The sequence below is a fragment of the Calypte anna genome, chromosome 7, assembly GCF_003957555.1.
Source record: "Calypte anna isolate BGI_N300 chromosome 7, bCalAnn1_v1.p, whole genome shotgun sequence".
Classification (NCBI taxonomy): domain Eukaryota; kingdom Metazoa; phylum Chordata; class Aves; order Apodiformes; family Trochilidae; genus Calypte; species Calypte anna.
The window spans coordinates 29,324,756-29,352,203 of record NC_044253.1 but is presented as its reverse complement, the minus strand read 5'-3'; the positions used below and the strand labels follow the sequence as shown (position 1 = coordinate 29,352,203).

At 39.9% G+C, this 27,448-nt stretch overlaps 1 protein-coding gene across 2 annotated transcripts in view; it reads left to right on the top strand.

Moving 5' to 3' along the window:
* Window positions 1–27,448, top strand: part of ADARB1 (adenosine deaminase RNA specific B1) — a 58,810-nt gene that overhangs the window by 13,373 nt on the left and 17,989 nt on the right. For both annotated transcript variants that reach the window (XR_003987768.1, XM_030454690.1), the window contains exons 2-4: window positions 7,243–7,278; window positions 18,882–18,956; window positions 24,741–25,672. Coding sequence is in view for 1 of the 2 variants with exons in the window: in XM_030454690.1 (XP_030310550.1) it covers window positions 18,929–18,956; window positions 24,741–25,672 (960 nt within the window). In the remaining variant the exon portion in view is untranslated. The remainder of the gene's footprint in view (window positions 1–7,242; window positions 7,279–18,881; window positions 18,957–24,740; window positions 25,673–27,448) is intronic.

Genomic DNA, 27,448 nt, shown 5'->3' with positions numbered 1-27,448 from the left:
TTCCCTCTTTCTAGCTCTCCTGCTGCCACATGCAGACTCTACCTGACACCTCCTTGCTGGTCTTGTCAAACTTGGGAAAGTATTACGATTTCTTGAGTAAGAAGTAAGAACTGTTTCTGCACAATGTGGCTGTAAAATGTCTAATGTTCTGTGGTGGCAAACACTCTGCCCACACACCAGAGTGGTGATGAAAGTCAGATTTTACACCATGTGTGTTTGGTGGCTGTTGGGTTTTTTTTAACATACAGATATTTAATACTGAATAACACAAGAAACTACTCTGGAAGGGATAGACTAGTGATAGTGAGCCATCTGCAACTGCCCCAAATGCCATCTGCAACTGGCAGGTCCCAAGAAGGATCCCAGAACTTCAGAAGACTGGCTAGAAGTTGAGACATCTCAAAAGTTAGCTTAAAGTTCTTCAAATCTGCTCATGTTTATAGTGGGGGGGGAGAGCAGAAATGTGACTTTAGAAGTGAAAGGTAATGCTTTCATATTCTTGGAAATCCATCAGCTTGTTCTTTCAGAAACTTTGCAGTGATGAGACAGACACACAAAAATCCTGGAGGCCACCGCCACAGAAATGCAGACTGTTGGTGAGACTTGAGTTACAGATGCAGGGAGCTTCAGGTTTGGCTTGCTGAGGCTGGTTCTGTGTGGGAAAGGAAAGCCAATTTAAGATGCAGGTGGTGTTTTTTTGGCTTCCCACCACACTGAGGCAGTTGCATGATCCCCTTTTCCTTGCCCTCTGTGACAGGGCAGGGACTGCTGGGTGCCTGCAGGTAGCTCAGAGCCCTGGGACAATGGGGAAGAGCTGTGGGCACTGAGATGTGAGCAACAGCCTGTGCAAGAGCAGGACAAAAGTTAGGGCTCAGTGCAGCCTTCCCCTTCCAAGCTTCCTTGGAGCTTAGCCCCTCTTCTGTCCCTGCATGGCTCTCCCACACCCCCAGTTCTGCCCAGAGCACACAATATACATAAATAGAAAAGCAGGGAGGAAAGGGCTGACCTGGAAATGTGATTTCCAGCTAATCACACCCCTGCCTTTTGTTGAAGAAAACAGCATAATTTGGATTTCTTCCACGATCTTTTCACTTCCCTGTGCATGGAGTGCCTGGAACGTGCAAGTTAAAGGCAAAGGATTAAAGAGCTCCGAGATCCTCCCACGTTAAACATTTATTTTGAAAACCATGCACCAGCAGTCGCCACAACCTGTGTGCTAGAGCACAGCGATTGCTGTGATGGCAGAGTGCTCACTGCTGCTGGTGGCTGCTCTGGCTTGTGGTACAAGTGTGCAACCAATAATACCATAGAATCATAATGCTTTTTCCCCTGGTTTTGTTTGTGCTTCCTGTCTTTTTGTGCACAGCAAATGCAGTTTCATGCTCTTGCTCCTCGTGGGGGAAGTTGTTGGCAAGCTGCAGGCTGATGGAGAATGGTCAGCATCATGATTCATATCAAAGGCTAAGCCTGAAATGTGCACAGACAGTATCTGTGTTAAGCCCTGTTTTGAGCTTGTACATTTTATCTTGGTGTATTGTTTTTATTGAAGTTGCAGCGCCCTGTTCTGCTCTTTTATCTTCATATAGGCACTATAAACGGCAATCAAGTTGCCTTTTGATCTGCTCGCTGATAAAGTTAATGAAATTCTTTGGCTGTGCTGCTTAAGATGTTTCTTTCCTGCAGTCATTTGTGTGTGTGTTTGCCTGTACTCTTGGATCATGTTGACAGGTTTTTAATCTCTGTTGTGTCTCTTGTCCTCAGCCAGGTTCTGATAGGTAACCCTAGTCTCTGCTTTTAAATCCATCAATAAATGTACTGGTTCTTCAGCCTGTAGTAGTGGTCTGGGAGCTCCTAGTTGTACTTCTTTACCAAGCACTGCTTGGCATGTTCACACTTTGCTGCACCTTTACTGATCACTGCTCTGTCTCCCAGCTTTGTCAGCAGCCACTTGTTACACCAGGCAGCTGGAAGTGGCTGATGGCAGCAGTTTGCTTTTCTGCCTGGCTGCTGCTCGACCATCCAATCCTGCATTTAAAAGTAGAAGCCTGTGAATAAGATGCATCATTTCAGAAGTCTTGACTCAGTAAATTTGGTATGTGGAGAGTTACTTCCCACGCTAAAGGCGTGAGAAGATATTAATACATCCACAGGACATAATCTCATAGTTTTGAACAGTATTAAACTGAGTGATAAGTGTATTGCATCTTTTTACTAAACATAGATTTCTGATATGTTTTTTCTGAAGTCTAATGTTTAATGTACAAAATATCCATGTAGCTCACATGTACCTACCTTATCTTCACCCTATGGAGGAAGCAAGAACTAAAATAATCAACCTTCCTTGTTCTGAAGTCTTAAAAATATTGCTACTGTCTAAATGAAGAAAGGTTTACAGTCCTCTAGTTTATGCTGAATGTATATAACAAGCATGCAGGTGCTTTGGCAGGTACTTTTTCCAGGCTCTATTATCAGAAGCTCCTGGTCACTCACTGTAGCTGAGACAGCAGCCTTGGTGCAGGAACATCTGCCTCTCAGTGGAGCATCTGCCAGTGCCAGCATTGGTTGGTGTGAGTGGGATGGGTGGGTTTTCCCATCCCCACTGGTCCTCTAGCCTGGATTTTTATCCACAGTCTGTAGTCCAGACTATTTTATTTTTTTTTTTAGCTGTTGTCTAAAAAGTACTAATATAGAACAGAGAAATTACTTTCAAATGATTACTTAAATCTCCGTGTTTCAAAGGTTGCTGCTTAAGCTTGGAATTACGTTGTTGTACTATTTCAATTTGAATAATGTTTAAAAGAGATAAATGAGTAATGTAAAAGTTTAAACATTAGCTATAGTGAAATAACTAAATCAAGATTAAAGCCTGGGTTCCTCTGAAGGCATTTATGGTAGTTTTACTCAAGTGAATAATTTTTTTTGGCTTCAGTCACATTCTCTTCTAAGGTAACTGCTCTTATACAGGGATGTTATTATTCTGCAGAAAGGAGGAGTGGCATTAAAATATTTGATTTTGAGATAATGTTGTTTCAGTATTGACGTTTTTTATTTCAAAGCTTTAGGCTGTCATAAATAACCAGTATGTCAAAACATTGTTAATATTTTTTTTCAAGTGTAGGGCATCACAAAATGAAAAATCTGAAATTAAAAGTTCCTTGCTGGTATTTTGAAATATATGAATATGTTAAAACATTTTTTGTGAGCAAATGTTAAAATAATTTTTCTGTATTTATTCCTGAACATGTTTGAATTTTGAGTGTTCAAGAATAAATGATAAATATAATCTTACTTGATACTTGCAGCAAAAGCAGTAATAGCTTAGATATTACTTCCCAGAGCAGCATATTTTGTTTTTTCTCATGGATACTATCCTGATTCCTATTGCTTAATAGCTGCTGAATTTTCATAGCTTTTGAAGTGTCAGTGAACTTGGTTTCAGTGTCTTATAAACAGATACTCTCTGTACATAAGGTTAAAAGAGTTTATTTTATACCAAGGAAAGAAGACACATTGGACAGCTTTGTGTTGTGTATAAACTGCATTTACTGAGATTCATCCTCTTTTTATGTATGCAAAGATGTGTCATGTCTTTCATCACTGGCTACCACTGTGGTTTTCTGGGGTCGGGAGCAAAATCTGCCATAAAGACATCTCTTCCCTGTGTTCCCCCAGAGAAGAGAAGAGCAGGAGTTGGGAGCAAACCCATGGTAGCTGTTCACAGCTGGTCTCTATCTGGAGCCACCTCTGGCAACTGCTGGTGGCAATTTGATGTGGGAAAGATTCCTAGTTGAAGATGAGATTTGAAATTAAATATAACCAATCAAAAAACCATAGGTTGCTTCACCAACTGTATTTTTCAGCCCTGTGAAACTAAAAAAAATAGGAAAGAAAATACTGGAATTACTGGTTTTGGACCTGTCCACATGGCTGGTGGTGAGTGTCTCTATATAGTTACCTTGTGTTTGAGTGGTTCTTGCAGGATTGTGTTTCAAGGTGGGGCGTCCTGTCATGTCCCTTGTAGGTGGATGTGTTGGTGGTCTCAGTCATTGGCTGTACTTTTTTCCCCCCTAAATCTTACAGAACAGAATCAGCACAGTGAGCACCTTGCAAACGGGAAAATCGCTGTCAGTTATTGGAGGAGAACACAGAGATTATTTGTACATGTGCCCAGTGTGAGGTTGCCTGCTTCCCTCTGCTGCTGTCATGCCTGGTACCTGGGGCTGCAGCTGAGACAGGACAGGGTATCCCCATAATGTGGGTCCCTGCCTGGCAGTGCTTCTGCTCCTCTGGGCAGGAGGAGATGGCCTGGGATGGGCTGATGGCTCCTGGGATGGAGCAGGGTGTTCAGGCAAGGTGGCAGTGGTAGCAGTGGAGCTGGAGTGACCAGATCCCCCCCTCCTGCTCAGCTGAGAGTGCTCTCTTCATTGCTTAATGAGAGCCCTGAAATCTTTCTCATTTCTCAAAGATTTGAGGGCTATGTGTTTACCAATGAAGGCCTCAAAATTTTAGCTGGCACTTCTCAGTGTGTTTCTCCTAAGGAAGTTTTCAAAGGGCTGGCAGAAAACTAGGGAGGCTGTTTCATAAATGTGAGATCGTTTGTAAAGGAGTGAGTTATCAAATGTCTGAGTCGATTCTCATTGCCCTGAAACCTTTTCAGTTGAGCTTTAAAAAATTAGTGTTTTCAGAAAGTCCTAAATGTCCAGCATGACTTAACAAAGCTCTGAAGAGCCAAGTAAGAAATGCTGGAGATGTGAGTTTTGTTTCTGGTTCTTACATCACAGTGGTGTTTCCCTTTTGTTTTCAATTTAGTGTCTTTACTGGTTTAAGGTGTAAAAAACCTGATTTTTCCTTCACCTTTTTTTGGCGCTCACCTCCTAAAAATGTGAGCTTGGACTACTCTGGTTTCCCATCTGGAAAACTAAGAGTTAGAAATTAAATATTTGGATTTTTGCTGCAGATAAGTTTTTAAGTAGTACTGTAAAACTGTTCCTTATGCATCGTGCCTGTGGGCTGGTTCTTACCCCGTAAAACTGTCTGCAGCTGTCAATATGCAAGGATTTTTTTTTTTTTGCACTTAGTGATAAACTTATTTTAAGCCCCAGTGTGTTGGGTCTGTGTGTGGGGGGGTTTGGTACTGGGGGAGGGCCCACGGGGGTGGCTCCTGTGAGAAGCTGGAAGATGCTCCCCCAGCTCCAAGGCCATCAGAGATGGTGACAAGGCCTCTGTGAAGGGGAAAATTTAAGAAGGGGAACATTTAAGAAGGGGAAAAGGAAACTGCTACAACCCTCAAGGTAGAGAAGGAGGTGAGAGCAATCCTGGAGCAGAGACACCAAGGACAATAAGGGAAGAAGGTGAGGAGGTGCCTAGGCAGACATCCCTCTGCGCAGCCCCCAGTGAAATTTAAGGTTGTACTCAATGATCTGAAAAGACTTTTCCAACCAGAACAATTCTGTGGTTATGAGATGGCAGGCTGATCCCCCTGGAGCTGCACAGTGGAGCAGCCCTTGAAGGACTGTGATGGAGCAGACCTGGTCCTGCTGCCCCTGAAGGAGCACAGTGGGGCAGCTGTGGAGGAGCTGGCTGCTCCTGGAGGAGACAACTCTGGGGGAAGCCCACGCTTAGTTAACTTAGATAAAAATTACTAGCAGTGTTCATTCTCAGGGTTAAGTATAGCTTTATTTAAAGCAGTGCTCATGTAGAATGAGAATTACCAAAAACTCCTTGTTAATTTTTTTTTTTTTGTAGCGTATGTTGCCATAAATACTGATTTTCACATTGCAGTTTATATGTGGTATTCCAAAGGTTTGGAAGAGATTTTGTTGTGGATATGGAGCTACAAAGATTGGAAGATATTAAAGAAACTGGTAAATCATCATGGTGTGAAATGCTGTATCTGTTTTTAGTGGACTTGCATAATAATCCGTTGCAGAGAGGGATGCTGGCTTTAGCTGACACTGCTTTGAACTCTCTTGGCATTTCTACTACATCAGGCTGAGACAAACACATTGTTGCCGTATTTTTCTGAATTATTGGAGAATGGCACCATGAAGTGTTGGGAAATTGAAATATCTGAGATAAAAAAAACAAACAAGATTGAATTAATGCAGTGTTCAGTGCATGAACTTTCATTATTGTGTTGGTTCTTTTCTTGTCTAACTTGACCAAACCAGTTACAATATAATAAATATTTCCATCAGTTTGTGTAGTCCACAGCTGTACTGTGGAACTTAAATTTACTGATAGGTTTTGTAGGATGCCAGCACCCTCTTGTGGGCAGTGTAACAGATTTTTTTTCTTTTCTGGGTGCAAATACCAAAATCCTTTAGAGGCACAGGTGATGTCCCCACATTGACTCTGTGTGTGTGTGTTTGTAAAGCAGAGCCACAGGACTTAAATATTCTGTTGCTTTGGAAATGGCTCCTGGGATTTACAGAACCACTTTCAGAATAGTGTGTCTTCACAGAGATAAAGTCATATAAATATTTTCTTATAACTAGGAGGCTATCTGTAAAAATAAAGCCATCTGTTCCTGGTTGAACAGCCATGCAGTTTACATCTATTTATGGAAATAAAAGAAAATGTCTTGTAGCATTTTTCCTTCCTGTTATCCTGTATCATTCTTACCCTACATCTCTGATTTCTTTCCCCACTGCTGGCAGCTGAGAGATTTTCCAGTTTTGCAGTCGCTACAGGAGAAGAGAAGCTGATGTCATAAGTATCAAGGAAGTGCTGTTTGAAAAGGAGGTTGTGGTTGAGGTTTTGTTTATATGGATTAAAATCAACCACTAAAAATAAAATTCAATGTGTAAAGTAAAAAAAAAAAACAACAGAACTTCTAACAAGAAGACAACTTTAGATTTCCTTGTAGGATAAGTGGGTTGTAATAACACAGAAGTTGATTTTAGTTTTAAGCCATTATTGGCCAAATTTTTTTCTTCACCTATTCTGCTAGAAGGTGCAGAGATGACACACGAGGTTCTAAGCAGCTGTTTGTACCTCAGTACTAAGCAGCTTCAGTGTTGGATGTTTTTTTGGATTTTGTTTCCAATCAGGAATGTTGAGAATTATTTCTCCCCCTCCCTTTGCTGGGCTTACAAGGCTCTGTGACTGTGTGTATGCACTATGTAGTTCTTATTCTTACAGAATCAGAATTTGTCCTTTAGAAAGACAGGAGTTACTATTTGTAATACACTTAGTATTTTTTTTTCTTTTACAAATTTAACTGTGTTTCTCTTTTTGCAGGTTGCAGAATCATCATGTACTCTAATTGATAAAAAGGTAAGCAGACCGTATTTGCAAATATACAGTGAGGTTCTTTGTTTTCTGATTGATGTATAACTTGGAGGATAGAATCATCTTAATGTGTTTAAACAATTATTCAAAACTGTCTTTTATATTTAATTTACGTTTATTTTTGTTCACTAAACAACTTCAAAGACAGTTTTAAACCAGAAAATATTAAGAAATAGCTGTTTCAAGTCGATGTTGCAAAAAATCACTTAGCCCTGTGACTGCAAATTTTTACCCAATCCATATTAATAAAATAAATATGCAAAGCTGGCATGTAGAGCTTGAGAGTTTGCTGAGCATTTGAGTTGGGCTTCGTGTAACTGTGGTGGGAAAGGAGCAAATACATCCAATTTTTAAGCCTATCTGCTAATGCCAGACATGACCTTACCTGGATGTCTTTTTTTAATTATTTTTATAAAATAACTTCAAAATCTTTGAGACTTTTTAAACATCTTTTGACCCTATTTTGGATTCTTCTTTCTATTAGCTATCATTTTCCTCAGCACTACTGGGTAGCTGCATCTGTTATCTTCTAAACCATGGTGCTGGGAGCTCTAGGCTGCTGAGTTTTCTTCTCTGAGTGGTTATCGCTTTTTCCTTGGAAATGCACTTTAAATACATCTCTGCAAGTCGTGGGTGTTTTAGGGGTCCTTCAGAAAGAATGTGTCTTTAAAATTCCATGTTCAGTTCTCAGAGTAAGCCAGTAAGAAGCGTAAGTGGTGATACCTAAAACAAAACATGGTCACCAAGTGTATATGGTAAAAAATAGTTTACTGTAGAGTAAATCTGCACATTTCTTAAGTTATTTCTAATTTGTAGATTTCCTCAGCCAGGGAAGGAATAGATGTAAAAGCAATTAATTATGCAGTGTAACAGTAGATGGTGCCATTGGAGCAGATTCAGTCATTTGAGGGGTTGAAATGCAAGCATAGGCATGTAGTATCAGAGCTCCTGGAGTTCCTGATGTGCAGCCAGCAGCTTTGTCTTTTGAGATTTGCTGTGCTGAGCAAATGCTAGAGCTGTAATTAGCCTAAACAGATTCTAGTGGTTGCTGCTAATTTATGTTCATTCTTGCTGCAGTACACAAAACTTGAAGAAAAACTTGCTGTTGGTCTGTAATGCTATCCTTGCACTTGAAAAGTACATGGGTTGCAGGTGGAGAAAAAAAACCACTACGACTGCTTACAAAATGCATTGTGTGACTATTCCTTCAAACTGTGTGCAAAGTAAACTGATAATAGTGGGCAATTTTATAAGAAAATGAGATTTGCAAGGACGTTTTTGGTGCATAGGGATTTTCATGCAATATGTTTAAAAAACAAATTGTTGTGTGATCATATTCTTTTTGTTCACTTTCTACTTTGCCAGTAGCTTTCCAACTTACCTAATTTGAAGTGAGTCTGATGGGTAGCTAAAGATACTACAGGTTATTCCTATGAGCTTTATGAAATCCCAGGTGAAGGAGAAGCTTGGCAGAAGGGCTTCAATGTGGCCTTGAGCTCCCTGGTACTCACAAAGTGGTGAAAGCTTCAACAGCTGGAACAATTACAGTGAAGTGGTATCACATGCTGCTTTTTTGCTTTTTACAAAGTTTATTTTTTGCTCAAAGGAACAAAATTGTTTCCCATTTCCCCAAGGAGTGTTTTAGTTTTTTCTCTCTTTGTGTCAGTGGTGCTTTTCCTGCAAGGCCATGTAATGTAGCTGCTTCACTTCCCTTGTCCTTTGCCCATCATTCACAGCTTAATGGGAATTGAAATGTCCAACGTGGCCTGAAACTCTTGTCCCTGCCTCATGGCAGGGTGGTTGAAATGTGATGATCTTTAAGGTCCTTTCCAACTCAAACCATTCCATGATTAGTGAGGTGCAGAACCACTGACTTTGGCCTTATATTAACTCTGGTCAGATGGTAAAAGGCTCTGACAGCTTGCAACCAGTGCAACCTGTGCTGACACTGGTGCTGTGGGATTCACTGGGGTTTCCTTGACTTCCACCTTCATCTTGCCATGACTCTGTAGACCCATCCAGATGTGGCACTGCAGGGCCTGATGTCAGCCTTGTCATGTTTAAGTGAGGCTACTCCTGGTTTCCATGAAGGGAGGAATGTTGCTTTGTTAATCCAGAGCATGCTGGGCAGTCTGTGAACCCAAGTAAAAGGAGGGAGAAATGTTGGAACCATAAGAAAGTGCCTGACCTTATATCTACTGCAAAGGAGGATCACATCTTATTGCCCCAGGGAAGACTGTTTTGGGAAGTTGGTCTTAGATCATGATGAGGCTCATTTTGTCCCAGGCTTCTTGAAAGCAGTGAACATGTGGTAACATGAACATGGCATTGGTGGCTTGTTCTACCGTGGCAAATTGATCTTGTTAAATTTTGTAAAACAAGCATGAATAGTCCTATTCTCCATCCTCAGTGGTGCCTGTTAATATAGGTGTTAATATAGGTTTCTAAAGTAAGTGGGAAAGTTTGAAGCCCTTAGCACTGAGGCTTCCTGCAGAAATAATTTCAGTCATCAAGTTAAATGATTTCAGCAGCTTTCCATCATAGACTGGCTGGTACTTCAGATCTGGAGAACAATTGCCAGCAGAGGGAGCAGCAGATGGAGAGGTAGGGCTCCTTGTTACCAGGTCATCCCAATCCCAGAGGTGAGCTTGATTGTTTTGGGTAGTGAAGTGCAGCTAATCTAAGATGCTAGTGGCAATGTTTTTCCAAAACAGCTATCCTGGCTAGTTGTCACCTATCAGATTTTATCTGGATTTGATCACGTGCTGTCTTCCATAGAGCCAGGGTCTTTGAAAAGGGCCAGGGTCTAAGAAATTAAGGTCTGAGAGGAGGTGGAGGTGACTTGTCAGAGAAGTCTCCTCACTGTAGTAATATGATGAAGATGCCCATGGAACTTGTACCACCAAACATCCTCTTCTGGAAGATGTTTTCTCTCCTGTGAGGTTTAATCTGCAGTATTAAGGGATAGCTGCAGCCCCCAGTCTGTGGTGATGCTGATGCACAGGGCTGACAGGATGAATGTGTATTCAGCTGGTTGCTCAGAGGAGTTAATGGGGTTCACATTATGGAAAACCACAGTATTCTGTAAAGGCATGTTTCTTTTTTCTGTTTATAAAAAGGCTGGAAAATGCTACAGTTAATGTTGACATTGGGAAGTCTTTTGGTCAGTTCTAGAATGCAAATCCCTATATGGAAACTGTGTGACTAAAACATTGCTCTTTGAGATTTGAATATCTCCATATTCTCGCTATTCACAAATAATATATTTTGTGCATTTCTAGGCAACATATGAAATGCATAAGTAAGAACATGAGAAGGAATTATAAAGGATGCTGAAGGCACCTTGTTTTCACACACCAGGATGGATAAATGTTTCCCTGCTTATATCTCTCTTTGTTTCTGAGGCATGCAGAAGGCTGAAGCCACAGCAAAGCATTGCCCTCCTTTTCAAAAACAAGCTATAAATAAACCTGCCTTTCTGCACCCAGTAGCAAGGGTGTCTTTTAAAAAACCTCTGTCCTTGCCCCTGTCACTTTGGAAGGGTTAATTGGCACATGTGCCTCTTGTGGTGGGTAGGGACGAGCTGCACGTTCATGGTTCATCCTTGTTCATTGGACTGTGCATCCTGCGGCTGGAGAACACCGAGAAACAGCTCGGGTGCAGGGAAGGGCAGGGATATCCCTCCTTAGGGAACACACTGCTGCCTTCTTCGGAGGGGCAAGAGTGGGGGGGACTGGAGGGGTGTGCATGGCATCGCTTCCAGCCACAGCTCTCAGCCTGCAGACCCTCTTCAGCGTGGTCCCCCAGCGCTGGAAACGGAGGCGGAAGAAACGATCGGAGCGGAAAGGTAGCGAGGTCGTCCCCAACCTTAATGATTCTATTATTTGATAAGTGTTGGGGGGGGGTTGTAGATGTAGACGTTTTCAGGTGGGGATTGAACACTTATTCTAAGTGCAATTTCAGTGTTTTGTGTTTGGATTTATAGACTAAAAAATACTTTGAACAGAAACCTTCAACATCTGCCAACATTTTATTTTCCTTATATTTCGAAGTTTGAAAGGAGAGGGATTTTTAACAAATAGGAAACTTCTCTAAAGGTGCAGATTTCTGACTTGTACTGCCTTCTGATGATAGTATTTTCCATCTGCCATGTTATGTTTTTTTGCTTGTATACCATTCTCTCTTAACATAAAACCAGGCAGCCACTAAATTTTGCTTTCAAGGTATTATCCAGTGTTTCCTCAATGATGAGGATAAATGAGATAGCCGTTAAAGACTCCTTCACAACTTTTTTTTTTTAATGCAGTGAATACACAGCATATTCAAGAAAAAACTCAAGTTATATCTCTCTTTGTACTCACATAGTGCACACTTGCTGTAGCAAATACATTAAAAATCTTTCAAGTTATCCTCTTAGGGAAACAAAAGCAACTACTGTTGTGTTGGCTAGTACATTTAAAAGTACTTCTGGTGTTCTTCCTCTCTTTGGTAATACTCTAAGAAACAGACTTCAAAACCAGGGGATTTAAAATTGTAAAGATAGTGTCCTTTTTCATGACTCCAATTTAAAAAGCATACATTAGGTGTTGTTTTCCTGTTTGGTGTGGCTGACATACAATGCATGTAGAAAAGGAAGTCTGTTTGCGGTGCTGCTTATTGTCTGAATATTGCAGGGAGTGCTGTATGCAGAATTGCTTGGCTTCCCTGGGCACATTTAGCCAACAGCTGGACTTAGGTTTGTTTCTCCATGTTAAAATCAAGAATTCCCTCTACTACACCAGCATGGTAGAGTTGAAGCTTGAATTTTTTTAGTCATAACTGAGAAAAAAGCAGACTTTTTCCACACTCCTATTCTACATATAAAATGCTGAATATGCCCTTACCCAAATCAGTTAGCTAATGTTTGCCCTTTATTATTATTTTTGAAAGCTCTATAAATCTCTGAGTAGCAATTAAGCTTTTTCCTATATTCTTACCTTTTTTTCCAAGCTTAAAATTTTTCCAGTGTTCTCAGAGAATATTATTTTATTTGTGTCACTTATCCCAGAGCAAGATTTTGGGAATAAAACTAGAGAGTTTGCTCACACCTGCAGTCAGGGGCAAACACTGAGCTTCAGGGGAGTCCTTTTGGAAGCTGTCCTTGCTTAGATGCCCCCAGTGATGACCCAGCCTCAGTGCTGGAGCAGCATGGAGACTTTGTGCCTGCAGGATCAGAGAGGTTTCTGGACATCAATGCTGAATGGATTATGTAGAGGCAGCAAATGAGTTTATTACTGCAGTTTTGCTGCATTATGAAAACTGCTTGAGTAAAAGTTTGGAAGGTCAAGGAAGCAAAAAATACTGTTCCTCCTTCAGACTTGAAATGATAACTGAGTGATATTGATTTCAGAAGTAATTATGCCCTGCCAAGAGAGGAAACTCTCCTCTGTAGTGAGCAGCCTGGCTTCAGAGTCCTTTTTCTAAAAAAATCTACCCCCAATCTCTCAAAGCATATATGGGTCCTATTTTATATGAAAGGGCTTTTAATTTTTTTTTACTGCCTAATCCTGTACCTCTGTAGCCAATTGAAAAAAAAATATCTATGGACCTCAGTGGGAGAAAGTGTGGAAGACCATTCTCCTAATGAATATGTGTACAAAAGGTGCTGAGAAGTTCATTCTCTCTGCCCCAGCCAAGTACTGACTCTTACATGTTACATGTACTGTTTGAATGTTATTTGTTTGGAAAAATAGATATTACTTGAGCTTCATTAAAAAGTACATCTAATTCATTCTTTTCAAAGTGTTTTTTATGTTAAGGGAGAGGCTGTAAGAAGTTTTTTGTCATGGAAATCAGTGATATGTTTCTTCTTTGAAATGCACACAGTCCTCTTGCCATAGTGATTTGCTTGAGATAGGGGAGTTGCAGTGAAAAATACACAGCTTCCCACTTTTCATACTCTAAGAGAGACTTCTAGTGTAATTTATTCCTTGCTTTAGGCATAAAAATCAAATCCTGGCCTTGGCTGGATAGTTTTAGAGTAAGGTCAGTCTAGATCAGTTGTGTTTGCCTAGCAAAGGCAAAGGAGCCTATGGATGCTTGCAGAGTCTCTGAGCCAAGAATCTGAATCTCTCTTGGTGAACTAAAATATTGTATTTATATTCGTAGTTCTGGTCCTGTTCCCTGCCTGGGTGTGCACATGCTTTTGTGCACTGTGGGAATGTGCTTTGTTGAGTTGAGATGTCTGTTAACCCTTAAAAGTTTGCAAACATTTCATTAGAAAATGTGGACAGACAGCTTAGTGTCATTTGGCTGCCTTATTCATTACTCTGGCATTGTGTCTCTTACGTGCCTCACAGCTCTTCTGTCAGCTCTCCTTCCTGACTGTTATAATTGTTGCTTCCAAAATACAGATCTGTGTAACCTCTATTTCTGTTTATTCTATTTCTTACAAACTTCAGTAATGCCACCAGCAGCCAACATTAATTTATGCAGATATTTCTGCTACTGGGATTGCTGTTTACCTATGCTTTTAGCAGACAGGAGCTTGCTATTGCTCTGCTTCAGGCTGGAGGAGCAGGATGTGGTGCTGAGCCTGGATGGAACCCCAGCTCCTCCATAGGGTTTGTCCCTGGTACAGCAGCAGGAGGCAGCCGTGCAGCATTGCTCACCTCTGATCACACCTGTAGTCATTCCAAAATGAATCGTCCAAGCCTTTTGTCCTTGAACACCATGTGGTGCTGCAGGAATAACTGGAGCTGGTTTGAGATGCTAAATAAGGTGACAAGTCCTGTTGATTACAGTCAAATAATTCCTTTTGTTGCACAGGAGTAGTGCTGATGCTATACTATGCAAATGTGGCAATACGTAAAATGTTTCCTATGCAGCTCCAGTACTTCAGTAAGAACACTGGTTATGGGTTGTTTTCTGTGGTTTTTTCTTTGTTTTGTTTTGGAGGTGGGTTTTTTGTTTGTTTGTGGGGTTTTTTTTCTGTGAGGGGAAGAAGTCTCTTTATACTGTGCTTCAAAAATAATCATCAAGGCTAAAACTAATGGAAAAATTAAGCTGGGTCTGAGCCTGTCTAGCAAAGCACCAAGCCTTGTGTTTAGAGTCAACAGCCATATAAGAGGTTATCTTAATAAATGCTTATGCTTTAAGCTACATCTGAATAACAGCACAGACCAAAGTAGCTGCTTTGCAAAGCTTGGCTCTTTTTCCTGCTTTCCCTCCAAATTTGGGAAGCAACAAATGTGAATTTTGACAATTGGCTTTGTTAGGATAGTGGTGATTCTCTGTCTGGGCTGTGAGGGATGAACACTGCCGGGCATCACATTTCTGAGGCTGAGGAATCAAAAAGAGAACCTCTGCATGTTTTGCTTCTAATGCAGGCTTGGACCCAGTACTTGCATCAGCTCTTACTCTCCCAAAGTCTTTATAGCCTGGCACAGTGATAACTGCACTTGACTCTGGTCACTGATAAGAGTTTTCCAGCCCACACTGCTCACATTTTTAATCTTTATTCAGTTCCATGTATGTGTTGTGATAACTTTCTAAAATGGATGTGAAACTACCTGTGATGTTTAGGAATACCTCAACTGCCTAAAGCCTTTAAAGCATACTATTATCTCAGGAGTATTTTATTCTACTGTTTCATACACTCTGAACTAAATTAATCTGAAAATAATTTTTACTCAAAAAGTAAATTAATTTTTCAACAACTTTTCAGGCCTTTTCTCTAATAGTGATTTATTTACAAGGAAAAGTTATCCTGAACTGATACTCACAAGCTTGGAAAACATGAAATCTTTTGGAATAAAGTACTTTTAGAAGCATTTTACCTTTTTAAAAACATATTTGAAATAGTTATTTTTAAACACTGAGCTTTAGTTTCAACTAATAGTTAAATAAAGTTATCACTTTATCATCACAATGAAATAAAATATATGATAATGCCTAAACATTGTTTGCTGTAGCTTTTGTAGACACAGATTTTATAGTTTCTTCAGCACAACTGGATTTTAAACATAAATTGGCTGTGGTATCTGAGCTGTGTATCTACAGAGAATGAGTGTTGCTGCTTCTGTTACTGTAGATAAATGTTTCCTCCTAACTGGCAGGCATAGCTGTGTGTAATTCTGCCCTTAATTTGCATAATAGATAATCTGGTTGTTGGCAATATTATTATGCCAAGAATTACAGCCTTGTTGATAGTACAGAGTTAATTAGGATTGGAATCAGGCTTTCTCTATGGTAATAGGAAAGCAAATTTAAGCTGCTTTTATAGAGCAAATAAAAGTAGCCTGTTTAGCAAAAGTTATGCTCAAATTTCTAATCTCTTTAAGGGAAAAGGGTTTATGTGATTTGCATGATCCTCTCCCCTCCCTCTGTCCATCTGCTTTAGGGAGGATGTGACCAGGCAGGAGAGAGGTGCCCGAGCTGGTGCAGTGGGAGTAAGGATCACTTTGTCATTAAAGTTTGATGAGCCAGGTGTTGTTTCCAGGTTGTTTCCAGGGAGCTGGATCAGGCAGGGGTTTGATCCTCCCCACCTGAGGGCAGTCTGCCTTGAGATGCTGCATTGCAGGGAGCCTGCCTGTTGGCAGAGGCCCCTTCAATGTCTTGTGCTCATCCTCAAGGTACACCCTAGGACAAGATCTCAGATTTTCTGAAGCAACATCTTCATTCCATAGCATCTTATGTGGGGAAATCTCAACACCTCTGTGTCTCTGACTTCTTCATTTGTATTTCTCCAACAAAAAGCAGAGTGAGGTGCCTGGGTATCCCGTCCAAGGCATATGCATTCTATGTGAAAGTAGTTGTCTCCAAGCTTTAGGCATTTCTTTCACTTTTTCTGGGAAATAACAGTTTTCTCTTCCTGGTTCTTTCACTCATGCCTTCTTCCTCAGTAAGTATTTCTGTAGGTCCTTGGTTATTGCTGGCATTTGTGTCCTTGGCATTGCTGCTCCAGCCCCCTGTGACACTGGGTCTAGGGACAGGCAGTACTGCCAGAGAGGCAATAAAACACATTAAGCAATACTCACATTTGCAAATCCTTGTTCAGTGTAACACACTGGCATAGCAACACAGGCACTTGCAGTCAAAATGCTGTGAATTCTTCCAGGACAAAGCAGTAAAGGCAGCTCTGCTGCCCTGTTCAGCACAGCAGGGAGTATTGCAGTGTATGGGTGAAATCCAGAGGCTGTTGAAGTTGGAAAGGAACTCTGAGTAGCTTCCAGTTTTATGACCTTATCTAAATAAAGAGTGATTGAGGTGACTTGAGGTGACTTGTTCTTTTTACTCTGCTTAGTAAAACAGAATCACAGAATAGTTCTGGTTGGAAAAGACATTTAAGAGCATGGAGTCCAACCATAACCCAACTCTACTGACCAGTAACACAACTCACCAAGTCCAGTGCTTAAGCCATGTCCCTCAGCACCACATCTACATGGCTCTTCAACACCTCCAGGGATGGTGATTCCACCACCTCCCTGAGCAACCTGTTTCAGTGTTTAATTACCCTTCCAGTGAAGAAGTTTCTTCTAATATCCAATCTAAACCTTCCTTAGCACAACTTGAGGCCATTTCTTCATCTCCCGTTGCTTGTTACTTGGGCAAAGAGAACTTGGAGCATCTTTTCAAGACTTAAAAGGGGTCTTACAAGAGGGATGGGGCAGACTTCTTAGCAGGGCCTGCAGTGGTGGGACAAGGGGGAATGGTTTTAAACTAAAAAAGGGTAGATTTAGACCAAACGTAGGAAAACAATTTTTACAATGAGGGTGGCAAAACACAGGCCCAGGTTGCCCAGGGAGGTGGCAGATTCTGGTACCATTCAAAGTTGGATTGGATGGGGCTCTGAGCAGCCTGATTGAGTTGGAGATGTCCCTGCTTGTGGCAGGAGGTTGGGTTAGGTGAATTGTAAAGGTCCCTTCCAACCCAAACCATTCTGTGATTCCATGGTTTTGTGTGACTTTTAGGCCTGGGCTCTGGATTTGCACCACACTTTTGCATACTTTACGTATGGTGTCTACTAAAATAATAAATAGAGGTGGAACGATTTCTTTGCTTGTGGAAAACTTGATATTTGCATATTTTGAACTCAGGTTAATACAGTATTCAGTATGTTCATTATTATCATCAGTGCAGTTCTGCCTTTTGTGTACTATCTAAAGCTTCCTACAGTTTTAACATAGAGTGGAATTAAAGCTACATTTTCCCACAGGAAGTGGGAAGAGAGCCAGAACAAATTTATTGTTACAGAGCAGACATTTGGCTGTGCTAAAATGAGTGCTGACTTTATTGTGTCAGTCTTACCAAGTGTGACCGTGTTGGTTTATATGATTCCTCTTCTTGATAACTTTTGACTCTGTTGTCTCATTTCCACCAGTGCTGACACCTAAAGTTTTGAAAGCATTGAAGTTCCTAAATACTTGATGAGAGACACAGATGTGTATCCTCACTGAGGAAAGAGCAAAATATAATATTATGGAGGAAAATGTAATAAAATAGTAGAAATACTTCAGTGCTATAAAGTGTATAAATTTTAATTTTTCAAGGTGCACACAGTGTAAGCAAAATACCCATGAATAATTAGAATTTATACTATCTATGATAAAGTAAAGTACAGTAGAAGACTGAATCTCTGCTGAAGATAACTGTATTATCAGAAATAACAGAAGGCTGAAGTTTTGCCATGTGACTTCTGTGGACTATTCATAAGAGTTCTGGAGTAGAATCAAAGATGCACTTAAAAATAGGACTTCAATCTTAAATTTAATTTGGTTGACAGCAGAATGAAATGAACATTTGCAGATGTTACAAAAGAATAGATTATTACAGAACAATTTTGCGTTTGTACTGGACTTGACTCTATTCTTGTACTTTCCAAAGATTTAATTGTGGTAAAGGATCAGCAGAAAATAAATGCATTATATTTTTAAAAAATATTGCAGTGTGGAACATAGAAAGCACAGCACTTAGTTCTTAATGCTTCAGAAAATTTAAGAGGCAGATAAAGAGATGAATTTAAGAAGCAAATTAAAGACATGGGCAAAAACAAGACAAGTTTCCATGGTTTGATCTGCTCTGGTGTAAGAATGCGAAGCCCACTCCTTTTTTCTCACCACAATAATGAATCTTTTGTTAAAAGTATAAGTCCTGTGTGGTTTTAGGGTTCAGTGCTCTCTGTTGGAGCACTCGTGGCATGATGAGATTAGAACAATTACCTAGGAAGCAGTGGATAATATGTACTTGAATAGTTTTCAGGAAAAAAACCAAACAAATTCTTTCTTGAATGGTCTGTGTGGTGACTTGCAGAGTGGATTTGATATTATTTTGGAACGTAAGGAAAAAAAAAAGTAGCAAGATAAAGTAGTTTACTCACATATAAAAAAAATACAGTAGTTCATCATACAAAAAAATTCTTGCCAATTGTTGTAGTCCTGCAGAGTTTATCTCAGCTACAGAATGGGTAAATTCTATGTGAAAATTGAGCAAAAACTGTGAATGGCCCAAAGCAAAGTCAGTGCCCAGGCTGCTGCTTTTAGAGGAGGTTCAATGCTTTACCTTGTATGTGGTTACCTTAAAGCTTAAATATCCCACTCTCTGTTTTCCAGACAGAAGCAGTCTCCGCCAGCCAAGAAACCAGCAAAGAAACTTCACAATGGATGTAGACGATGAAGAAAACATGAGTAAGATGTTCTTATTTACACAGTAATAATAATTTCTGAAGGTGACTTTTTCTCAGGAGCACAGGGATGGCTGTGAAGAAACTTCAGGACCACAAATTAAAATGATTTCTTTGTATGTTTTGAGGTAGGGTATAAAAGAGTGACTCAGAACCGTTGCGTATAAAGTGTTTTAAATATGGGTGGCTGCATGCTAGTCTAGCTGTCCCTGATGTCTCATAGTTTTCTTCAAACAACTGACAAATGAAAAAATATTTTCCTGTTTTGAACCAGCAATGAAGAGGAGAGAGAGAATCCTCAAAGTGCTAATGCTCAGGCTAAGGGACCAGTCAGAAGGGGGAGGGGTGTGAGATGAAGGAGATAGAGTTGAAGCGTAAAACATGAATGAGGGGAAGCAGAAGTGGAGGAAGAAAAAGCAAAAGGAGAAGCTAGAGGAGCTCCCCACAGGTCTTGTGTGGCTGATAAATCTCATTATATGTTGATAGTTACAACCTTGGGTTACTGAATTGCTGAAGTGTGTTTAGGCAGAAAATAGACGAATATAGTGATCATCTTGATGCATACACTGGCAAAATACTGCAAACTCTGTGATATACTTAAGATCTGATATCCTGTGGAGAAAGTATTTTCATTAAAACATTATACAAATAATTTTACTATTATTGACCTCTTAACTCTATATTTTTGTGAATGAAAGGTTCTGTTCCTGTTGTACTAATGTACAGTGTAAATAATTGTACATTCTAATGGTATAAATAATAACAAATGTGCTTATTTTTTCCCTAAGTGACAACAGATAAATACTGCTTCAGTGGCTGTATAAGAAGCCACCCCCAAATCAACCCAAACAAACAAACCCTCCCCTCAAAACAATGCGCCAAGTACCCCACAAACAAGCAACCAAAAAAACCCTAGAATTATACTACTCTGGACTTTTTTTTTTTTTTTTTTTAAGGAAACAGTGAGCTCCACTGGAATATGCTTGCTATCCCCCTGTCATGGGCTGGGACACCTCCCACCAGACCAGGTTTTTCCAAGCCCCATCCAACCTGGCCTTGAACACTTCCAGGGATGGGGCAGCCACAGCTTCTCTGGGCAACCGGTTCCAGTGTCTCACCTCCCTCACAGCAAAGCATTTTTTCCTACTGTCTAACCTAAGTCTCCCCTCTTCAAATTTTTAAGCCATTGCCCCTTGCCCTCAAATTCTGCCTGCTTCAGGGTTATGGGTTCAGTTTTGGTTTTGGTTTCTGTGTCAGTGCACCAAGATGGGAACCCATTCACAGAACTTTTGGTCTTGTCAGGAGACTGGTTCCATGGGATTGTGACAAGTTTGGGACATGCATTTGTATAAGTGTAGTTGTCTTCCAGAAGTATGTTTTGAGATGTCATCTGTACCATGTTTTTGAAAGGAAGGTACAGATTATGCCTACTTGGATAAGCCCAGTACCAGGAAGGTGCAGGAAGACCTTCCTGCTTCTATATGCCTACAAAAACATAATGAATTTAAAATGCAAAATAATCAGATTTGGGCATGGGGAAATCAAACCTTAATTTTTCAAGTTCTTCACCCTGATTTGCGCAGAGGTTTGGGGGTATTTTTGTAGGGGGATTTTTGTTATTTATTTTGTTTTTAATTTATATTTTTGTATCAACTTTGTGAGGTGCAATATAAGAAGTTGCTTATTCATTTTTTTATTTTATGTGCCCCCTTTTTTGGGAAGTATCTTACAGAAAAGGAGGGTGGGCAAATGCAATATATGTAGCTTACAGCTGCATAACTAGAATTGCTGTGTAGAAGCCAGAATTGAAATATTGTTGGTTCAACTGAAATGTAAGACATTTATGAGTTTTATTAATGTCTGTGAGAAAATACAGTGTTTCAGACTTCAGGCCTTAAGGTCCTTCTCCTTTATCTGTTTAACATAGAGAAGATGTTTAAAGAGATTGGGAGAAAGATTTTTTTTAATTTATTTTTTAAGAATGTTTTTATTTGGTTTTCTTTGGTTTTGCATGTCTCTGAGCACCCCAGGAATCTGTGCCAGAAGCCCATCTGTATCTTATCTCAGCTTCAAATCAGAGAGTCCAGCAGAAGCATCTATACAATAGAAATAAATACTTTTCTAATTTTAAATTCACACTTATAAATCACCTTACAGTCAAAGGGAGAAGTTGGGCATTTTGCAGAACACTTGGGATACTAGCATGAGGCTGTCCTGACCTTTCTTTTTGGTAATTTTTTCCCCTTTTTCTAAAAAGATTCTCAGAAAAGATCACATGGGATTTTTCTTCTACCTGTTTTTTTATGAAAAAAATTGCTTACTTAGAATTTTTCCAGGCCAGCAAATGAGAAGAGCTTTTAAGGGGTAGCTAGAAACACCTTCCAGTTCAGCTAAGAGTCAAATCAATTTAATTAAGTGTGCTTCACATCCAACAGAGCAGGGAGAGTGTTGTCTCTTAGCAAACAGGTAATGGAAGTCCCCTAATGGATAAAGCATCTTAATTACAGACACTTTTTAATTAAAGGGAATAAAACAAAAAATAAACAAAAACACTCAGATGGAAGATTTCTTTCTTTAATGGTATGAAAATTTCCTGTGCTTGTTTCTTTCTTTGACTGTTCTTGGGTTTTTAAGCCTCTCCTACCCTCAGGGGTAGGACTCTTTTTCACTGAAGTCATTGGCATGATATTCTGTCATCTATGATTTTTACCAAGGCAGCTTCTTGGAGAAATCTCTGGTTAAAGCTGCCAACTATTTTTAGTGACTGGAAAATAAAACAGACTTAGAAAATATGTCTTATTCTTAAATCATGAATAGTATTAGTGTTTAAGAAAACAGGATCCCATTATTGAGTGTTGGCATCTGTATTAAAGCTACCTTAAAGTGTTGAATACACAGCAGCCATGAGTGGACCTCAAAGGACTCTTTAAAAAGCATTAATTCCTTTAAAACTTATTTAAAGACTGGAAAACGCATGGACTTGAAAAGATGTTTAAAATCTAAGATTAAGCTGGTTTTAAACCTCTTTTTTTGTATGTTAGGAGATCCACCAAGACTGTGTAACCTTTCTGAGGCAAGACATATGATGTTAGCATATAAAATATTAATAAAAAAAAGAAAATAATAATGAAGAGCATCCAATACTGAACACAGAGATTTATTTTTTTTCAGATGGTAAATGGTTTCTCCTGCCAGCTCCCTCCTATGCTTTATACTTTCTAATAGTTTTATAACATTCATAATTTTCATTTTCCTGCCTTATTTTGGTGTGATGCTGCCAGAACAAGCATAATACTGGTTTTCAAATCAGACCAACAGAGTTTGAAATGATCTAAGCTGTTTTGGGTTTTTTTAGAACCTTCATGGAGTATGATCCATGTCTGTTTTCACCTCAACTTTAGAGCAATGAAATTTTGTTCCTTTTGATTACTGATACTCCTAGCTGGAGCTATGATGGGTTCATGAATGAGGCAGAGCCAGAACTACCACAGGTGGTGGCAGCTAATCTTACTTTTTGACTCATCTGTCAGCTCTTCTCCAGCCTTAAGATAATGAGGAGACCTCACCATTGCTGGGCATGGCAGGCTGAAGGAAAAGACCTTCACCCTCTGCCTGAGAAGCAGTTGCTTTTTCTAGAAGTCAGTGGCTCTGCATTGAAACAAACCTGGGCCCTTCTGCTTTGCATGGAAAGGTTTTTTCCTTTCCATTGTGAGCAGGGTTTGGATTTGGATCACCTCTATGATTTAGAAACTGGTCTCAGGGTTTGAGTCAGGCTGCTAGCTCCCTGCTTGCTTTCTCTCCTAGTTTCTTCCACCCTGCAGGTTCTCCAAAGCTCACAACCTAGTAGCTCTCAGGCAAGGAGTAGTTTTCTTCCCTTCTTTCTTATTGAGACAAGGTAAGCGTTGCAAGTTTCTTTCCTGCTTCCTACAAGTCACCCCCTCTGCCAGGGCACTGTTTCCCCTCCCTCTGTGTCATGACATGGATTAAGGAGTCCCTCCTTCTGCCACAGATACATGCAAAAGTTCTTTTTTTTTCCTGTGTTCAGCTGGAATCTGTTCAACTTGTGTATTCCATCTGTGGTTTCCAAAGGCACTGATAGTAGTCTTTGTATAGAAAGAAAGAAAAATAGAAGCCATTAAATAGTGTTAACAAAATTATTTTTATTTAGCCTAAAAGTCATACTGATGGGTAGCAAATTCCTGGTGCTGCTAGTAAGAGCAGAAGAGCAGTGTTCCAGGAATTGTGCTCTGTGGAGATCACTGCTTCAAGTAAGAGACTCACTTGTAGTGACGTAAAGAAAGAAATATGTAAAAATTTTCTCTATTGTCCTTAGATGTCTTTACTGTGTATATATGTATATATAAAGAATATACATGCATGAACACTGTGTATTGACAGTTTTGGCCCTCTAGCACACATTTTGCAGTCATTGTAGTTTGTGGCTGAACATTGAAAGAGATACTTTATAAAATTTAGCAGATTTCTAGTAATGCAATGCTTCAGAATACTTCGTGTTTCATTCCTGACCGAATTTAATGTTCGTACTGTACAATTCTTTGTTGTATTACCATGATTTAACAAAATGTTTTCCTACTTCGGCTTTTTTTGATCTTTTTTTTTTCTCCTTCTTTTCTCTTCGAGCACCGAAAGGAGTAACCTATCGAGCTTTTGCTGGAGGATGTTATAAATGAAAATTTAGTAACCATTCCATCAGCTTTGTAACCTGGGTGAAGTGATGTGTGCATTGTATGGGATTTGTAGGGAAGAATTAAATTGTGGCTGAAATTTGCACAGTGAAAGAGAACTTTCACCTTTGCTCTCATTTCAATTAATATTTATCACCTACTGTAAATGTAATATAGGTATTTTAAAGTCTTGGAACAGAAGAATTAGAAATATGTGACCTGCTAAATTTGCCTTTTATTCACAAAAGGCAGTATAAAGCACAAGTAGGATTAGGTCTATGAAGTTATAGCAAAATATACCTCTGATGTGTCAGTACCCCAGATTTCTACTCTAGAAAAGAAATCATTAAATTAATATTACAGTGCCTTTCCTCCACATAAAAATATGATCAAGATTGCACAGATTTTGTCACACTTCTTGTGTTCTTCATAATTTTAAGGGAGGATCTTTATTGTGATTTTTGGGTTTGTAATTCCATGGTGGGAATTTTGGTACTTCACAAGGAATTCCAAAATAGCTTTCAAATGACATATATAAGGTTTCTTAATAATAGGCTGTGTGGAAATACATAAAGCAGTTTTTTGGGCATGCTAACACAGTGGGCAGCTGTATCTCCTGAGCAAATCGAGTTGAGGTGAAATGAGCATCCAGGAAAGGTGTTAAAAAGAATGGAATTTGGTGAGTCTGGAATAGCTGAAGAGAAACAAAAACATTCCAACACTTTTCTTTGTTTTAAAGGTATATGCTACTAAAAGTCGTATCACTGGGTAAAGCATTTTTCAGGCCAAATGTAACTTATGAGTAAAAGTTTTGTTTGAGCATAATTTAAATTGCAATTGTTTTTTTGCTATACAATGGTATCAAATGAAGAGTTTGAAAATCATGATTGACTGCATTCTTTCTTGAATTATCATGAGATTGCATTATTATTATTATTATAATTATAATTATTATTATTATCTCTGATGGTACTGCAAAACATTTAACCTGTGAGCACACATCACTTAACCAGTTACAAAGAGAGATAAAGGAATCTATAAATTTTGCATTTACAAGATCCTGCAACGAAGGCATTGTAAGTTACTCTTTCTGGGCACCGCAGGTTCGAGCAGCACCGATGTTAAAGAAAACCGCAACGTGGACAACGTTCCCCCCAAGGAAGGTGTCGGGCAAGGCGCCGGGGAGGGGACACAGCTCTCCAATGGGGGTGGCAGCAGCAGCAGAAAGCGTCCTCTGGAGGAGGGCAACAATGGCCACTCCAAATTTCGCCCAAAGAAGAGGAAGAAAACGCCCGGCCCCGTTCTGCCAAAAAATGCTCTGATGCAACTTAACGAAATCAAACCGGGTTTACAGTACAAACTCCTCTCCCAGACAGGGCCGGTCCATGCCCCCATGTTCGTGATGGCAGTCGAAGTCAACGGGCAGATGTTCGAGGGATCTGGCCCCACAAAAAAGAAAGCCAAGCTTCACGCTGCTGAGAAGGCTCTGCGGTCTTTCGTCCAGTTCCCAAACGCCTCAGAAGCCCACCTGGCAATGGGGAGGACTCTGTCCGTCAACACGGACTTCACCTCTGACCAAGCAGACTTCCCTGACACCCTTTTCAACGGCTTCGAAACGCCGGTCCCTTCCGATGCTTCCTTTTACCTGGGGTCCAATGGGGACGGGTCCTTTAGCTCCAGTGGGGACTATGGTTTGCCATCATCAGCCGTAGCCAGCAGCCTTTCCCAGTCGCCTCTCCCCGTGCCATCTCCCTACCCCTCTGCCAGTGGGAAGAACCCCATCATGATCCTCAACGAGCTGCGGCCGGGGCTGAAGTACGAGTTCTTGTCAGAGAGCGGGGAGAGCCACGCCAAAAACTTTGTCATGGCCGTGGCAGTGGACGGTCAGACTTTCGAAGGCTCAGGAAGGAATAAAAAGCTGGCAAAAGCTCGAGCCGCTCAGTCAGCCCTGGCGTCCTTGTTTAACATGCAGCTGGACCAGACCCCATCTCGACAGCCCATTCCCAGTGAGGGGCTCCAGTTACACTTGCCACAGGTGAGAAGCCCTTTGGGGTTTGGTGGTGTCTTTGGGTGATGACTTAAGAGTAGCCAAGTTGTGTGTTAAGTCAGCTATAACAGCATTTCTGCTGTTCAGTCTTCTGCTCTAGATGTATCTATGCATATATGCCTCTCTGTCTTCATATATTTACATATGTATTGAGTGATTTTTTCCACTTCTGACAATTGCATGAACTTTTTGCACACTGTTGGACCGAGAAGAGGCTTTGCTGCTGATGCTTTCATTCTTGATCATGTCACGTAAGAGAGCACCAAGCCCAGTGAAATGCCAGCTTGGATTATCATTTGTGCTGAGAAAAGGGTGAATTGCATCTTGCCTATCTTGGACTTAGATGGAGCTCACGTCAGAATTACTTCTTTTAAGTATAGTTATTATTTGATGCAACAGATTTTAGCAGAGAAGTGAATTCCTCTGGTCTGCAAAGTGCAATTGTTGGCATTAACAGAGCTGAATGATGAAAGTCAATGACAGGCTAAGTAAGGCTAGAAGGGTCACCACCTGTTTTCAGGGTCTAAGTAAAGAACACACTTCCATTGCATGTATCCAAGAGGAGTGGTTAAATAGCTGTCATCTAGAGAATTGTGCTCCAATGAAATGACTTAATAAGTATATGTAAGTTACTTAGGCAAGTAAATCAGGATGAGAAATAGTTTAAATCAAGTCATGAATGAACTAGACAAAGTATCAAACATAACAGACATAGACCAGAAATTTAAAGTAGCTAGAATGGGGTATTTTTAAATTTTTGCTGAAGAAAAATTTCTCCTTGTTTTCTTGCTTGCATTTCTCCCCAGCTAAAATACAGTAGTGATTGTTTGACTACACTCTTTCTACTGTATCTTTTAGGTCTTTTTAATGATATTATGTGCCTGTCCAAATACTTCCTTTTGACTTTTTTTAAGCTTTCTATCTTTTTACTAAGAGAATTTGAAGGCTTTGACCTTTTCTATCTCAAAAACGTTGTTTTGGATTTCATTAAAAATGTAAGTTACAGATAAGTTTTGGTGATGTGAGGTTGAAGAGTATGAGTAGATGGTGTGATTATTTTAAATGTGTTGTTTTCTCAAAATGCATGGGCAGTATGCATTGTTTGGAAATTTCTATGTGCTTTATTTATTTCATGATGTACATTTATAGCATTTTTAATGAATATTCCCTTCATTTTCAAATCTGGAATAATGCTATTTTTAGGTCTTTTTCTTTCCTTCCACACTGACCTTTATCCCCACTTTGTGCACAACAGAGCATGCCTCAAGGCTGTCTTTTGCTTCACCTCTCCCTACATGTGTGCACCTCTCCAGTGCAGAGGACAACCTGGTGGGCTTTAGGAGTAATGCCAAATTCATTGGGTAGGAAGGGGAAGGTTGCTGGTACTGCATCGTGTAGACCTGATTCAATTTCATTATTTATTCAGAGGCTTTTGATCATCTTGCCATCAGGACACTGTCATCCTTTCTGCACATCAGTATATTGTATTACCCTGGTTGTAATTATAATTAGCTGTCAAGTTATTGGGATTATATCAAGGTCTGTTACATATTAATGATTTTGGTCTGGTATGTATTAATGATTTATAAGGGATTTAAGCACTGATGATGTTTTCAGGTTCTTCTTTATTTATCTTCTTTTATTTTATAACTCTGTGACTTGTTCTATTTTTTCACAGAGTATTTATTCAGGATGTGTAAAGATGTTAAATGTGGAGATAATCCTAAAGTAGGTAAAGCTGCAAACATTGGAGAGTACAGGAAT